We start from the raw sequence: 17,510 nt of genomic DNA, 5'->3' as shown, positions 1-17,510 counted from the left end.
ACATCTCAGATCTAGTAGTCATTTGCCTCATTATTAGTCAGCTTTTTTTTTTTTTTATTCTTTATTGATTTTTAAACTTTCATCAAGTGTACAGAAATTCATAATAAACACTATTAATTTGTGCCTTTTGATTTTCTTAAAATTTGGAAAAACAATGGATGTACCTATAATTCCCATGCAGAATCTTTCAATGCAAGACTCCTACCTGGTGGTCCAAGGGATGCCAAGGAAGAGCAATCTCCCCTCGCTCTTGCCAAGTCAGTGCCACATTCAAAATAGCACTCCTAGTGATAGTTTCATTTGACTGCTATTAGAGGTCATATTTCATATAAAGAAATTTCCTCTAGCGGTAGTCACAGCATTTTGGATGTGATGCCAGCTGAGCCAGGAGCAAAGAGGGATTGCTCCTGCCCAGCAATCATCAGGTAAAGGCAGAGGGGCCTTGTGGATTGAAAGATGCTGTATATAGGAGGGGGAGGAGCAGGGGTCAAGAGGAAAGGATGCTGCATGGATTTGGGGGAGGAGGAGGAGGGGTGCTGTTACAAAGAGCCCCGTGTGGATTGGCTCTGTGGCCTGATGCTCCAGGGCACAAAGAAGAACGTTGCTAGCAAGCAGCAGCATTCTTTTTTTCATGCAATTCAGCAAGCCATGATACCAGGGATCTCGCAGGTTGCTGAATCCTGTGGGGAATCAGAGTTCAGTAAAAAAAATAATAAAATTCTTTTATGGCACCTTGATAAGTTCTCATCTAAGTTGAGCAGGTAGTTTTACTAGCACACACACAGAATGAGATTCACCGTATGCTTTTGTATTTATTGGAAACAGTTATGATAATAACTGGTGTTGGAGGAACAGATGAGTAGAGCCTTCACTCAGTTGGCTTTTCTTTTTCAGGCATGTGCATTCAGCCACAGCTCTGTATTGGATGCAATGCAAATTGCACATATAAAACTGAGGACACTGCTAATGGGGAACTTATTCCAGGAAAAACAGGTATGAAGCACCTTGGATGGAAAAAATTTGGCATAAAACACCTCCAGATCATATTTTATATGTTCTTTGTTTTTAGTATTCTTTACCTTCCCTCTTAAAAAAAGGCAGGACATCACTTTAATTCCTCTGAGCTTCCTTAATGTCCTACCTCCTCTTTCAAAATGTGGTTACTCCCCAACTATTTATTACCCACCTCATTTAACAATTGTTATGGTTACTACTGTGTTTCCCTGAAAATAAGACAGTGTCTTATATTAATTTTGGGTCCTAAAAACATACTAGGTCTTATTTTGGGGGTATGTACATGATCATCTCTCTCTTCCTCTCCTTCATCCCAATTCTTCCTCTTTCCTTTCTCTTCCACACATATGCAGCATCTTTCCTCCTCTCCCTCCCATCCCTGTGCAGCAGAACCCTTGAGCACCACCCCCCCCTCCATCCTTCCCTCCCAACCGATCCCCGCCGACCGCGACCATAAATACCTTGCTGTAAAGGAGCATCGGGCCAGCAGCACTCACAGGCTGCTTCGCAGCCTTATCACTGCGGCCTTCTGTGTATGTTGACCCGTGAGTGCTGCTGGCCCCGACGCTCCTTTGCAGCAAGGTAAGTCTTGTTTTTATTCTATTAAGTATATTGTGCTGTAATGATAATAATTTATGCAAATGCATCTTTTGTTCACAATTGATGTTCTAAAAATGAATAATTTTTTTTTTAAAAGAAATGAGTTAGACTACTGCGCAAGACTCTGAAGATCCAAATAGGAAGAATATGTTTAATGTCTATTGAATGCATTTGATTCACATATTTTTAGGAAAGTTGACATTGTTTGAACCATAGTCACATCATTCTCTTCTTGGTTGGGCTGAGAACTATTCAGCATCTTCTCGTATCTTTCAGAATATAATAGCTGTCTAGATTTGGTGTCTCTTGCTTAATATTCTTACCTAGCATGTCTCTCATTGTTTGCTCTTCTTTTTTTTACTCCCTCTCTCTGTTTTGGTTGTCTTTATTTGTTCTTTTCCTTTTTCAGTGCTTTCTTCTGTCTTCTCCTTTCAGAAGGATATTTATATACTTGTCTTTGACCTCCTCTGCTGGGCTCTTTTCTCATCTTCCTATTCTTTTCTGCCTGTTTTTTTCCCCTGTTCTTCCTATTTTCTATTTATCTTTATTTCTTCTAAAATTGTGCTAGATTTCTTCCTCTTCTATAGTTCAGGGCTCTCTCCCTCATCCATCATGAATCTTTTCTCCCCCCCCCCTTTTTTTTGTTTGTTTTAACACCAATAAAGAACAATGTTCAAAAACAGTAAAGGGAATTCAATTCAAAAGTTTTTGTCATGACATATCGCAATCTCCCTTCCCCCTTAACCCATTTCCGAAATCATGTACCCTTAAAGAACACAGTACACAAGACTTATTGTATAAGAACATACCCCATATAAAAAAAAACACCAAAGTCCTTCCTTTCCCCCCTCCATCCTCCTATCTAATATAATAAAGCCCTAAGCGTGCATGCGCACTCCCACCTGCGTGCGCCTGTTTTCTGTGTGCTGTAGGGCACCACAGGTAGGAGTGCGCATGCGCGAGAATCCCCCCGAGGTGATGTAGGCCGCAGCGGCAGCTGTAGGCCGTTGTGGCTGTCAGCGGCTGCAGAGTCCTTTGCCGCCCCCCCCTTCCCTTCCCGCGGTCCCGACTATGAACCTGGTGATTCCAGCAGCGTGTGCAGCAGTCTTTACACGCTGCTTTGGGCCCTTCTACTGCCCTGATTTGCTTGCCGCGTCTCTGATGATGTCTTGAAACTGTACGAAGGCCAAAAGCATAGCTTGAATGAAAAATAAGCTTCTGGTTATCAGGGCTACAGAAAGTTTGATAAGAAACTATCTTAGAATTTATTACCAAATCTGTTACTATTGAACACTTTTTCCACCACAATGGTGGAATTTATTTTTGTTGTTGTGCAAAGATCTGCAGTGAATTTTGCCATTAATAGTGAATAACTCACTCAGCAAAAACATATTTTGCTGCTCATGTCACATTGCCTGAGTCATTAATTTTTATTATTTTTTTTTGCTCACAGTTCAGTGCAGGCAGCATTCTGATTTTGAAACTGACTCAAGATGAATGGATTGTGGTCCCATTTTGTTTTAGTAGATGGGGGAGTGTGCAGAAATTTAGGTGGATATCTTTTGGTGACTTTTGGGGAATTAAATCACTGTTTCCCTATGGCTGCGTGGGGAGCAGGCAGGGGTGGTGGTGGACAGCCGAGGAAAAAGAAAGACAGAAACAGGCTAAGGAGAGAGAGAGAGAGAAAGAAATAAAGACAGACACACACACATATATTCTAGCACCCATTAATGTAACGGGCTATAAGACTAATATATATATAATCCTTATCTTGGGGGGAGTGGTTGGACTCTTATAATCCCCCACTATGTTGACCTCTTTTCTTCTCCATTATCTTCTTTCTTGTTCAAGGTTTTCTTTCCTTCTGGGCGTGGTCTTATTCCTTCTTCTATTTCAGGTTCTCTCTCTTTCTTCATACCTGATGGTCCTTCTGTCCTTCCTATTACATTACATTAGGGACTTCTATTCCGCCTATACCTTGCAGTTCAAGGCGGATTATAAAAGAGCTAACTGGACATTTCCAGTGAAGTTACAACAGTTTTGGGGGTTTTTTGGGGGGGTTACAAGGGAGAAGAGGTACCCTCGTCATCTCCCCCCTCCCCTGCTTTAGTATATTTAGAGCAGTTTTGTAAGATACTTTTATTTTTAAAAGTGAACACAGCCACAACACTATTTCACTCAAAGTATAAACCTGTGTAAATGAGCTGCATGAAAACCTCCCACCCTCAACACTATGTATGTAGTTCTGTTCCAATTGCCAGAAGCCATTCGAAGTGGCATATTGTTTATTTGAATGCAATATATTGCTCTTCCTGTGAGCATCAAACAATTTTAAAAGATAAAGGTTTAGAGTAGAAATGGAATGCCATTATGCATTGATGCATATCCAAGGAGGGGGAGGGGTTGATTCTGATCTTTGTATAAAGAACTTATGTGATTTAAAAATTGATTTGGAATGGGAGGGAGGGAGATAAGTTTTTTGAAATGGATTATTGCAGAATATTAAGTGTTGTATTTAAGTTAAAATGTTATTATTTGTTGACACACTTATTGTAAGTTTTAAAATGAATAAAGATTAAAAAAAAAAGAAAGAAATGGAATGGAATGCCATTGTGTAATAGGAAAATAATCATTCACACATCACAAGCTAACAGAAAAAACAGATAGATTCTAATTACAAAAATTATAAATACAATGGGTCAGTAAACTCAAGATGTTGTGCCACAGAGAAGGCCGATCCCCAAATGCTTTCTGAAGTTTTTTTTGTTTTTTTTAAAGTCTTAAGCATTCATTATAGATTTGGTTAGGGAAGGCATTCTAAAGGGAGAGGAGAAAAATGTTCACAGACTGCATTTTCATATCCATATTTTATTCCTTAAGTTCTTACCTAGCAAAAAGCAGGCACAAATGTTGGAATGCTTTTGTACCCATGGCAATGAAAGCTTGTTATTTTGCTTTGATTGCTGTAGACCCTTAGGTAAAACTGATTGCCACCTAAGACTTTTAGCCCCTATTTTCCAGAAGACCTACTTCCAGGTGTTCACAGCACAGTCAAATTAGACAGGCTGTCGAGTCTTGTGCCTGTTCAAAATAACTTAAAGATTAATAATGGGAACAGGAAGACATTTCAAAATGGTTCAACACTTCTAATATCCAACATGAAAAGGCAATCTTTGTACTAGGAATGCTTCTTTAAACCAATAGTGGGGCAGGGATACAAAAGCCTGTTTTTCAAACCATTGACTTTGGTTTAATGGAATGTAGTTGCCACTTTATTAACCCCCCCCCCTTGTTTTATTCTTTTGTCCTTTCTCTAATAAGAGTACAGTTTGCCAGTCATGTCCACAGTCTGTAATGACAGCACATCTATGGGGCAGGAATACCATCTCCAGACATTCAAACCTATGGAAAGCTTTTATCAGAAGACATTAAATAGTGGCGATCGCAGCAGAGAGGGTGCAAATATTTTAAAGTCTGAGCTTTGCAATGGAGACATATGCAGTAATGGAACAGATTCCACTGGCTCTGTGTACCCCAGCAATCATGACAGAATGAGAGAACTGTCTCCACAAAAGCCACAAGCACTACATTTAGACAGAAGAGGTATGGCTATTTCACTTCCTACTGCAATGTGATTCAAATCCTTAACCTTTTGCAAGAAAGCTATAAAAGATTTCCTTTGTTTACTTTGTAGTTGTTAAGTATTCTTAGTTTCTTTACAAGTAGAGTGAGGCTTTTGCATTTTAAATGTGAATTCTTGCCTTCGCAAACCCAAACTCGAGATGAGTTATAGTAATTATTTCCCCACTGAAGAGGAGGAGCATGAATGTATAGCGGAGGCTCATTTATTAATGTACATTAAATAATACAAGCCCTGTTTCTCCCAGTGGAGTTTATTTACCCAGCCATATGCATAACTCAAATTTAACTTTTTATTTTATTTATTTAATGTATTATATATTACCTTTGAGTCCAAAAGCTTGAAGGGGTATTCATTCAGGTACAGTAGGTATTTTAATGTTTGAGGCCCTGTATTTGTGTACCTGAGATGGTAGAGGGGTGAATATTCAAGTCTCTCTGCAACATTTTGATAATGATGTGCAGTAATTGGTTTAGCACCAGACTTTACAACACTATAGCTGCAAATATGAGTATAACACGGCATCTAGTCCTATGTTAAATTCCCCATTAGTGTGCGGTATCTGAATGCAATTAACATGGGAGCTTCTACACCTATGTTCTATCCATGCCATGCCTCCCTGACACAACCAGCACTTAATGCATGCGTTACCATGTGGTAATTGCTAGAATACTGCAAAAATCCCTTAATGCAATTGTGCACTGGCAATTACTATGTTGTAAATTAGGTGCTAAGGGCCATAATTGTATATATGGCACCAACTAGAATGACACTTAGCATGATTCTATAAAAAGTATGCACATGTTATAGAATCGTGCTAAGTGCCATTTAAGCCAAGGAAAACCAGAACTAAATCCCTGCACCTAACTTGTGCACCAGTTAACTGGCACTCTCAATCAACCAGAAAAAAATATGGTCTCCTGCACACTCTTCAGATGACATCCAAAGTTGTGCTCCAGACCCAACACCCCCTCCCTCCCACCCCAGAGGCATCAGCAGCAGAGGAAAGGCCCTGCTGGGGCTGGCTAGAAGCTGCCTGTTTGCTTGCCATCTGCCACTACTGTTTCAGGTGAGGAAGGGAGGGGGCTTTCAGGACCAGCTCTGTGAACGGAGGGAGGGAGGCAGGGGATTGTCAGGACCGGTTCTACTGCTTTGGAAATGGAGGGAGGGAGTGGGGGGAGAAGGGAGGGAAAGTGACCCAGAAAGAGGGGAAAAACAGATACTGGACCTACAAGTGGGGGTGGGGGATGAGAGAGTGAGGTGAGAAGGGAAACAAACCTATTTTTACAGTTAACTCTCAAGCAACTAGCAACTACAGTTATCCAGCATCCACCACCAATCCCCATGGGTGCCAGATAGCTACTAGAACAGTGTGCATAAATTCTAGGAATGCCCACAATCCACCCAAGGTCCTCCCCCTTGCCATACTCCCTTTCAGATTCTTGTACTAACACTTTATACAATATGCCTACCAAGTTGTATAATTTTAATTAATAAGCCTAATTGGCACTAAACAAGTTGTATGCATCGATTTGCGCTCCCACAAGGCACCACCTACAGAATTTGGGGGTAAGTAACACACTTAGTAAAAGAGCCATATAGTTTCCATTTCAATTCAAAAGTTTCAGATGCCTTTGCTTCCTATGGTTTGTTACCTGAAGACAGCCCTCCAAAGCGGGTTCTTTTGTCCGGCGTGTTCATGATCACACTTATTTCCCCCAGTAGATTCATCATCGCAACCTTTGATCAGACCTTCAGAATTCAAAGAGATCTTGCAGTCTTCATTTTCAGAAGGTTCACTTCAGCAGCCAGTTACATCTCTTGAGATTTCCAACACCCTACTGGATCCTCTGAGAGAGATTCTAGCTAAACAGACTTCACTTTGCAATGGACATTTGACAAGATCACATGATTCTAATGAGCTTATGCTGCTAGAAAGATCCAGCAAATGAGGGTACTGTGACGTGCAAAGAAACAGAACATTTAGGAGGGAATTCATCAAGTAGTGGTAACTGATAGAGCACACTAAATACTAAGATGCCCAGAGGAATATAATGGGTGTCTTAGCATTTTGCATGCACTAATTGTTGGCACCCCTTGATAAATTTGCTCCTGAATGTTTAGGGGTTTTTTGTTTTGTTTTGTTTTTTGCACTGAACATCTAAGCTATTTCTACCTCAGCTTTTGAGACGGCAGCCTCCTGAAGGACAGAAAAATCCGAGGCAAGAAAACAAGCTTGTGCGGGGAAGAATCCTGCTTGAGCGTTCCAGAAATGTACATAGATTTAAACTTCCATGAGAAGTGTTTAGCAGTTCAACAGTTGGCTTGTATGTGAAGCAGATAAATGCAAGAAACTATTATGTAAAGAAAACAAAATACATTTGATAATTGTAAATAAGAGTTTTCATATATAAAAAAAAATAACTATAGAGAGAGATATATATATCTTTTTACGAAAAGGATATTTTGTTAGTGCATGAATACCTGAGTGACATTTTTCAGTTCTTGATATATTGTTTTTAATTCCAGGTAGCTGGGTTTTTTTTCAGATTTTTAAGAAGAATATACAGGTGCCTTACTGCATGAGTGAAACTCAAAAAGAATTATTGATTTTCATTTAAAATTTTTTAATAGGGGTGGAGCTAAAAATCCACTTGGGTAAAAACCCAACTTTCCCCTTAAGCTTTTTGCACTTAAAGGTTTAAACTGAAACATTTATTTCACAAACATGCCCTTTGTGATAGCCAAGTGATCAAAGTAATGGCATCCTTATAGGAAAATTTATTATTTTTCAGAAGCTTGTCTCAAAACTAAAATTTTATATACAGATTATACTTTTGGAAATTGCTGTGAACCCCTTGGTCCTCAGAGAGATACCATATGGTTTCCTTCTAAGCCAGTTTCTTAAGATTTTTCTTGACTGGGGGATGGCTCACGCATTCCACACACATCCTGATGATCGTCTGTTTCTTCAGATCTGAATTCCCAGCACAGACCAGACTGGAGGGTGGAGGAGGAAAGTCAGGCATGAAACAGAAAATCTTCAGGCAAAAGTAGATTTTGTTAAGTGGGTCTGAAATTTAAAACTAGTCGAACAAAAATGCCTCGAAATTTAAATTCATGCCTTCATAAAACAAAAAATTAAAAGGTTCTGTTCTTTTCCTGATTTGGGCAGGGCACTTCACCTAAAGGAGCTGCTCCAAGTGGCATGGCTATTACCTGTGGATGAGATTTTCTTCATGTTGTAAATCATTTATGAATCTAACATGACAAAGCGTAAATTAGTCATTTGGGAGACATTTAAGAGTCCTTTTATTACAGCACACTAAATGCTAAGGTGTGCCTTAATAAAATGACCCCTTAGAGTATTTTTATTCCCTTCCTATGCATTAGTTTGAATAGAAAAAGTTTGCACTTTTGCCATGGATAGTTAAATCTGTTGGCGAGTGCCAATATTTGGATAGATTACTTGATCTTGACTAACAAAATATGAACAACTGGGAAAATATTTATTTTTTTCCCCTTCAAGAAAACAGAATTTGTGCTTCCTTTGACCACTAAAGGTATAAACATTATGGCATAAGGACACTGAGAAAAAGCAAGTCAGCCTCTGCACTTGGGCAAAATGTAAAAACACGTAGCTGTAGGTATAGACGTAGCCTCTAGTTCTAATAGTTGTCTAGATTATTAACAAAGGGCTCCTTTTACAAAACTGTGGTAGAGGTTTCTACTACAGGCCAGTGAGGTCAATGCTCTGACACTCATACGAATTCTGTGAGCTTTGAGCATTTACCTCACCAGCCTGAAGTAGAAACATCAACCGTGGCTTAGTAAAAGCCAGCAAAAAAGATTGGTGGTAAGAGACGGTAAGTCTATGATCATACTTTCATCTACCCAAGATAGCAAACAACTTGCATAAGAAGTTATGCACTACAAGCTAGGATGCTTCCTTGCAGTTTGGATGGAAATTACTGGGTCTTGGAGGAGATGTGTTGGAAAAGTACTTCCAAGTTCTTATATTGAGTAAAAGGTGTGAGAATAAGGGGCTTTAATATAAGTAAGGTTTAGTAAAGTTCACCTACGAAGGTGGTGATGATGAACATTAAAAAAAGTAGTCACAAGTGGAGAACCAAGTATATTGCCCAAGTGTAGCAGCAGCAGCTCATTATCTGACATGGATCCTTGTTTTTGACTGATCAGTAGGAATATCATCACCATGGCAGATTTGAAAATGTATATTTTTTTGTCAGAATTGTTTGTCATTACTTCCACAAAATATGTGAATTTGCTGCTTCTAAGAGGCAATGTGAAAGAGGAAGTATTACTTTTGTGTACAAAGTTATTTATTTGTAGAAAATTTGGTACGATGAACATGGAAAAACTTAAGATGTTGAAGTGTTTTAACAAATGGCATTGATGTGTCTTTAATAAAAATTTGTTATAATATTGCTCCTTTTTATGAAAGTTTTTCAAGACTCTAGTTAAAAAATAATAAAAGTAGGATAAAATCTTTCCATTTCTTTATGTGATTTTATATTGAAGACTTAAAGGATACAAAGTTTCTTCTCTTATGAAGATGATCAGCCAAACTATAAGAATATAAGAATTGCTATACTGGGACAGACCAAAGGTCCATCAAGCCCAGTATCCTGTTTCCAACAGCAGCCAGCCCAAGTACCTGGCAATAACCCAAATAATAATAGCATTCCACCTGAGGCAATGAAGAGTTAAGTGAGGTCACAAAGAGCAACAGCGGGATTTGAACTGTGCTGCTCTAGTTCTTGGCCACTCCTTTAACATTGTGTAAGTGATATTGCCGAAGGGCTGACTGGTAAATTTGCCTCTTTGCGGATGATACCAAAATCTGCACTAGAGTAGACACCCCTGATGATGTGGCAAACATGAAGCAGGACCTAGCGAAGCTTGAGGAATGCTCTGAAATTTGGCAGGTAAGATTTAATGATAAGAAATGCAAGGTCATGCATTTGGGATGCAGAAACCCAAGAAACCGGTACAGTTAGGGGGACTTGGGTGTGATAATCTTAAGGTGGCTAAACGGGTTCAAAAGGTGATGTTGAAAACTAGGATGCTTGAGTGCATAGGGAGAGGGTTGACCCAGCAACCATCTGACATGCAGACTTTTACTTGCTGTGTGGAAGAGACATTTCTCTGTGTCATGCTTTTTGTAAGGAGATGCCACACAATGTTCCCTGAACCTTTGGGATCTACGAGGACAGTAATTCCAAATTCTCTCTGGGTTCTGCATGAACCAATCTCAGCACAGTCTGTAATCCAGGACACTCTTTGAAACATGGAGGCTGCCAAAGACTCAAGAGCACTGTCGGGAAACATCTGACATCATTTCCAAAACAAGGACTATCCACTAAATTCTTGATTTGCACAGAGTAAATCCTGCCACATCCTGGAGATCCACCAGAAATATTAGGATGGAGTCAGACAAGAGGAAGGCAATTAAAAATGGTTGATGGTCTACATTATAAGGCATTTGGGGACAAACTTAAAAATCTCAATATGTATACTTTGGAGGAAAGATGGGAAAAGGGTGATATGATAGAGATATTTAAATACCTACATGGTATAATACACAAGGCAAGTCTCTTTCAACTGAAAGAGTGAGAGGAAACAGAATGAGGTTAAAAGGTGGTAGGCTCAGGAGTAATGTAAGGAAATACTTTTTTTTTTTTTTTTTTTTACAGAAAGGGTGGTAGATGTGTGGAATAGTCTTCTAATACAGGTGGTGGAGAAAGACTGAATTTAAGAAAGAGTAGGGTAGGCACAAGAGATCTCTTAGGGAGAGGAACATACAGTGGATGGGCAAACTGGATGGGTCATTTGTTCTCATGTTTCAGGGTTTCAAGACAAAGTTGGAGAAGTTCATGCTAAACTGGTGAGACTGGACTCATTTGGGGCCGCCGCATGAGTGGACTGCTGGGCAGGATGGACCATTGGTCTGACCCAGCAGCGGCAATTCTCTTATATTCTTATGTATGGTGGTGCCAAAAACGGGAAAACCGCAAAGGACCAGCAAGAAACTGCCAGGCCAGAAAAAAATGATATTCCTGAATAATCTGTTCCTATATGCAGTTTCAACCAATGTGCTTTTACAATGTAGTAAACTATTATTATAACTTCTAATCTGAAAATGTGAAATTTATAATGCTAAACACAAATGTGAAAAGTGGTTTCCACTGAATTTATAACTATTCTGCCCATTTCAGATTTGTGGAATAAGTATTTTTGCTGCTTTGTTCTTTCCTCAGATTTGACTACACTTAAGTAATGCTGTTTGGGAAACCATTGGTATGAAATGCTATATAAAAATACAGTATGGCCTCATTTTAATTTTGCAAAAAAAATCATATTTTTCATGTAATTTTGAGGTCTAGCCTGTCTTAACATATTGAAACTTTACTGCTTACACTGAAAGTTTAAAGTAATGCAAGTCTGTCTTTCACAAAAGAAATTTGAATATCGTTTAGAAAAAACAAAGGCATACCTAGAAAATAAAGTTACTATCCTCCTCTTCTACAAAGCCGTGCTAGCGGCCCCAAAGCCCATAGAGATTTAAAGGGCTTCGGAGCTGTTGCCGTGCGGCTTTGTAGAAGAGGGGGTATGTCCAAGAATAAACTGTCAAATATGTTTTAAATACAAATTACCTCCCTTGGAAGAGTTTTTTTTAGCACCAGCCAGTGCGCTGCTCCGATGCTCAAAGGAACTCTTTGACCGTCTGAGCAGCTTTGGTAAAAAGGGGAGGGGGGGAGTTCGTTTTTTATAAAAATCCAACACTCTACCTGAAGAAAATAGATTAGTACATATGAATCTACTTTAAAAAAAGCTTTTATTAGTAGAATAGCTTTACAAAAGGAGTTTAAATCCATATTTATTGTAAATATTATACACGTAACATTAGCGAGACGCTCTGCCATATGTTTGTGTTCATCTGGCTTGTAAAATTAATTCTTTGAATGAGTTTTGAAAGCACTGCAGAAGTGAGCAATTGTACCCAATGACATTTTTTCTCATTTCTTGGCACAGTACCTTCTGGTGACTTCACTGCTTAGATAGCCCTCCATGTAGGGATAGAAGGAATCCATGGACCCAGATTTGATTAAGGACGTTCCTTGTAGCCCATCCTCATTTCATCTTTTGAACAGATGGTGATGACGATTCTTCATCTGATAGTAGCTTCTACATGAATCATTGAGATTCTTTGATACCCAGCTGTAGCAACAAACTGTGAGCTTTATCATAAGCACCAAGGAAGATAAAACCTCCCAGGCTGATTGCAGTAATTCGAGGGATGAGGCCAGCAAATAAGCTGAAACAAAAGAACAAACACTTTAGTTTCAATATTTTTCTTTAACAAGAAAGAACACAATAGGAAAAGGTAATGACAATAAAACAGAAGTAGTAAATCACTTCCAATGTAACAAGAACATTTTTAAAAATATACAGGCAGTCCCCAGTTTAAGAATGTCCGGCTTACATGAAACTCATACTTACAAACCGGGGTCCTGCCTCTCCCTGTGTCAATGCGCCCCTTTTTCCTCCCTTACTGTGTCCCAAATTCGTACCTCCCTTGGGTGTTTTCCTCCTCCAGCCGGCTCCCTTCTCCCATCACAGTTCTCTTTGCAGAGCCGCAACTGACCCAGCAGTCCCTTCATGCCTCCTGCAGGTGATTTTTGCCTCTGGCCGGCTCTCTCCTTCCAGTGGCACTGCTCTTTGTGAAGCCACAGCCACTGGTTCCAGCTCACTGCTGGCCCAGAGGTCTTCTTTCACATCAGAAGGAAGGCTTCCAGGTCAGCTGTGAGCAATAAGCAGCGGTCATGGCTTCGAGAGACAAGTGCCACTAGTAGGAGAGAGCCAGCCAGAGGAGGTAAACATTCACGGGAGGCATGAATTTGGGATGCAGAACAGAGGGAAAGACAAGGGGCAGCGTTGGGCCATGGAAGGGAGGAGAAGGGGTGCATTTAGACTGGAAGGGAGGAAGAAGGGTTACGGGACACAAGGAAGGGAGGGAGAAAAAACTTCAGACAAAGGATGGAAGAAAGAAAGGGAGGGAGCATGAACTTGGGAGATAGGATGGAACAATGGAGGGAGTGAGGGAAAGAGATGCTGGGGGGGGGGGAGGAAATAGAAAGGGAGAATTGTTTGGCATGGGTGCCCGAGAGAGAAAGAGAGACAGTGTACATGGAGAAATGAAGAAAGAGGTGACTTGTTGGGCAAAGGGAAGGAGAAAGAAATATTGGACATGGTGGTGGGAGAGGCCTGAGGTACAGATGCATGGGGAGGAGAGAGATTAAAGGGAGAAATGTTGGATGTGGTGGTTGAGATGGAACAATAGAACGGATGAAGAACAAAAGTAAGCCTAAACCTCCTATCTTTTCTTTCTATTTAAACTACAGTACTTTGTTTTGAGGACTCTTTCTTTAATGTTTTTATAGACTCTGTACTGTGCAGGAGCTGAGTTACATACAAATTCAACTTAAGAACGGTTTAAAAAATGGAACTCGTTCTTAACCCGGGGACTACCTATACCAAGCATATCCTTGCACAAATCGTGTTCCTTTTATATTGACAAATAGCATAAGCATGAAATGGTGGTATAGTAAGGGTAGGAAGTGCCCCCACCCTCCACACTCTTGCTCTCCCTCCCGCACTTCTAAATCTTTGCCATCACGAGAGGCTTTTTTCCAGCATGCTCCTCGCGCCACGTTGGATTTCCCTCCGACGTCACTTCTTGGCCCCGTGACCCAGAAGTGATTCGGAGGGGAACCAAGCTGACGTGAGCAACAGGCAGGAGAAGTTGCTTGCGCTAGCGAAGATCTAAAGAGGTGTGGGAGGGGTGGTGTTGCAGGGCGGAGAGGTGCCAGTACCCTTACTGACCTGGAACCTGGGGTGCTCCGCGCCCCCCCCCCCCTTTACTACACCAGTGAATGGATGAACTCTTATCAGTTTAACTAGTGAGGTTTGACCTGTCAAAGCAGTCACACTATTTAGCTACATTTTTCTTGCCTGAGTCTTACCTGTCTGCTTCACTGTATGGACATAGCAGAAAAAAGTACATCCCTGAAGCTAAATCTCTTCAAAAAAGCAGTTAATAAATCCCCCCCCCCCCCTTTTTTTTTTTTTTTTTTTAAGTATCTTCATCATACTTAGATAAGTGACAATGTCAAGCCCTGAGTGCTTTTCTGTAGAAAATCCATTATGGTTTGATTCTGGCATCACACAGGTTCACAGAATAGTGTGTAGGCTGTAGCCTACAGAAGCCAAGGTATCAGACAGCCTGCTGCCTTAAGACAATATAATTTATTATTTTGGTTTATATGATATTGTTTCACAGACCTACAGTTCAATTGTTTTGGGTTGATAATGGATTCTGTTGGCTTGCAGCATGTGAATGAACAGAAACATTTAAGATTTCAACTACACTGCAATTCAGTCCATTATCATAATTACGGCTTTAAAATAGAGTAATTTGCAGATGGCATATACTGACAAAATTCTCACAGGACCAAAATAAATAGTGTTTTCTAAATATCTCAACCTACTAGACCAGTGTTTTGCAAATTGTGCCCCGGCAGATTCTAGGTACGAGATGCTGGCGCGGAGGAGAGGCAGGTCCTGTAGTCAAGTCAGCCTGCGTTGGCGCCTGGCCGGCATCTCTGCTCCTTCTCACCTCTCCTGCATCACCACCCCACCGGTGGTAATAGGAGGCTCAGGGCCACGGCTGGAGGATGTCCACGCATTTCCAGGTGCCCTCCAGCTGCAGCCTTAAAAAGTTTGCGACATACTGTACTAGACCAAAGTCACCACTCCTAAAGGTCTGTAGCCATATATTTGCAATTGTACAATTAAATAACGATAACACCACTATTATATATGTTTTTCAACTGGTTACTGAGGTCTGGATTCTAGAAACAGGCCACCTATCCCGTGTCAATCACGCACCAGTGCCGTTTGTAGAATCACGGCAGTTTTTAAAATAGGTGCCTTAAATGTAGGCCAGCATTTTACAGGTCTATATTTAAAGCGCTCGTCTTGCACCTAGGCCACTTCCGGCAGAAATCATGCCTCAGGTGTGCCTAGACGCTTCCATAGGCAGACAAATGCACTGTCAACCATGTTTTATGTTTGTTAATAATTGTTAATATATTACAGATACGTTTTGTCAAATACAGTTATAAGTAGGGATTCATCCAGACCAAAAATACAAAGATATAGCTGACATACTGAAAATTAAAAAGATGAAAAAGATGAAAAGGAGAAAAATAAACCTCAATTGAGGGCAGTTGGGACTACACAAGTACCCAATTATCCACTCATCATCACGGGTCTATAAAAAACTCCAAAACATGTTTTGGAGTTTTTTATAGACCCGTGATGATGAGTGGATAATTGGGTACTTGTGTAGTCCCAACTGCCCTCAATTGAGGTTTATTTTTCTCCTTTTCATCTTTTTAATTTTCAGTATGTCAGCTATATCTTTGTATTTTTGGTCTGGATGAATCCCTACTTATAACTGTATTTGACAAAACGTATCTGTAATATATTTACTATTAGTCTCACGTTTGTGCCCTAAACAAATTATTAATTGTTAATAATTGTTAACATTTGATATACTGCTTAAGCATATTACAGATCTAAGCAGTTTACAATAAAATACAGGTACTTAGAACTGTCCCGAAGACTCACAATCTAGCTAAATTACCTGAGTAAACAATTATTAAAATATTAAAATGTTCAGTGCACTGATTTTTTTTTTTTTTACTTGCATCCCGATTGGTTAGAATGCCTCCTGCACCTAACTTTAGGATGCTGTTTCTAGAATCCGAGCCTGAATGTTTAACACACAGAAGGTGGTATATAAAAAATGAAAGACATTAAAAAAGATTAGGCAAGAGTTCAGCTGCTAATAATTTCAAAAGAACAAAGTGAAGGAAAGAAAAGAAAATAAGCACAATTATATGGTATTTTAGAGCTGCGAAAAGCATACAGTTTTCCTGTCTTTTTAGTCAGCTAGACAGTAGATAGAAACTGGACTACTTTGAAACTTTTGATGTATTTCTGCCAATGCCTCATTGAACTATGGTCTCAAATTTTTTTTTTAATGTATTGACCCCCCTTTGCAAGTCCCATTGACCCCCTTTGCAAGTCCCATGACACTGATCTTGTACAAAACAATTATGCTTTTCTGAATATGTTCCTAGATTGCTGTCTCTCTACAACAAAGCATCCAACATTCCTTTGATCCTGAAACTAACAGAACATTAAAATCAAGGCTTTCATAGGCTGATACAGGAGATTTGGAGTCTGATAAGGAGATGTTCAGTTTGTAGTAAAAGTCAAAAGCCTTATATGAACTACCTCATGACACATAAAGATATCCAGTGAGTAACATAAAGATATTTCTAAAGTGAGTAACAGTAGAATCTCAGTTAACTGGCACTCTTACCCAACCAGCCAAAAAAAAAAAATTGCTGGTGAAAAATAAAAATGTCCTCCAAAGCAACAGCGGTCCTGAGCTGCAACCCCCTCCCTCCCTCAAGCCCTAAAGCAGCAGCTTGCAGGTGGCAGTCCTGAGCCATGAACCCCCTCGCTCTCTCCCTTATCCAAAGTAGCAACCAATCAGCAGGAGGCAGTCAGCCCCCCTAGGGCCTTTCCTCTGACATGTCAGAGGAAGCAAGAGGGTTTGCAATTCAGGACTGCCGCCTGTTTCTGCTGGTTTGGGGTATGAAGGTGGGGGGGTTGCAGCTCAGGATCACTGCCACACTGGTGCTTTGGGGCAGGAGGAACTTGAGATCTGACAGACACTCCTTGTACAGTACTGTATAATACAGTAACTCAGGCAACCAGAAAAACAGTTATCCAGCATCCACCAATCCCCATGGATGTCAAATAACTGAGATTCTACAGTACAAGATCATTATGCTGGTGAGGATGCAATGACAGAAGATAATATATTCATATGCATAGTGGAACTATAGAAAAACTATACGGTATTGTGTAACATTGAAAACACACTAGACATGTACAAAGGTTTAGCACATGTTTGTGCAAATTTTAATGTATAATCATTTGTAATTTTGGTTTATTGGGATTTTTAAAATTGGTTTTTATTTGGTTTTTTTTACACATTAAGGACCCCTTTTACTAAAGCTCATTGAATTCTAAGTAATATATAAGTATAGAATAAGCTTTTTAGCATCTGGTGCATGCTAATTCTGTTAGCACA

At 39.9% G+C, this 17,510-nt stretch overlaps 2 protein-coding genes across 5 annotated transcripts in view; one reads left to right on the top strand and one right to left on the bottom strand.

The window, feature by feature from the left end:
• LRIG1 (leucine rich repeats and immunoglobulin like domains 1) overlaps window positions 1–9,702 on the top strand; it is a 169,331-nt gene extending 159,629 nt beyond the window's left edge. For 2 of the 3 annotated variants that reach the window (XM_033926092.1, XM_033926090.1), the window contains exons 17-19: window positions 895–993; window positions 4,936–5,217; window positions 6,977–9,702. In XM_033926092.1, coding sequence (XP_033781983.1) covers window positions 895–993; window positions 4,936–5,217; window positions 6,977–7,206 — 611 coding nt within the window. In that variant the 3' untranslated portion in view covers window positions 7,207–9,702. The remainder of the gene's footprint in view (window positions 1–894; window positions 994–4,935; window positions 5,218–6,976) is intronic. The other variant, XM_033926091.1, reaches the window with a different exon arrangement.
• Window positions 9,703–12,094: 2,392 nt separating this feature from the next.
• The window catches only part of SLC25A26 (solute carrier family 25 member 26), a 105,893-nt gene continuing 100,477 nt past the window's right edge, over window positions 12,095–17,510 (bottom strand). For both annotated transcript variants that reach the window (XM_033926738.1, XM_033926736.1), the window contains one exon: window positions 12,095–12,593. In XM_033926738.1, coding sequence (XP_033782629.1) covers window positions 12,473–12,593 — 121 coding nt within the window. In that variant the 3' untranslated portion in view covers window positions 12,095–12,472. The remainder of the gene's footprint in view (window positions 12,594–17,510) is intronic.

Source organism: Geotrypetes seraphini, chromosome 17 (assembly GCF_902459505.1).
Source record: "Geotrypetes seraphini chromosome 17, aGeoSer1.1, whole genome shotgun sequence".
NCBI classification, from domain to species: domain Eukaryota; kingdom Metazoa; phylum Chordata; class Amphibia; order Gymnophiona; family Dermophiidae; genus Geotrypetes; species Geotrypetes seraphini.
Note: the sequence above shows the minus strand (reverse complement) of the source record. Positions and strands in the feature narration are given on the sequence as shown.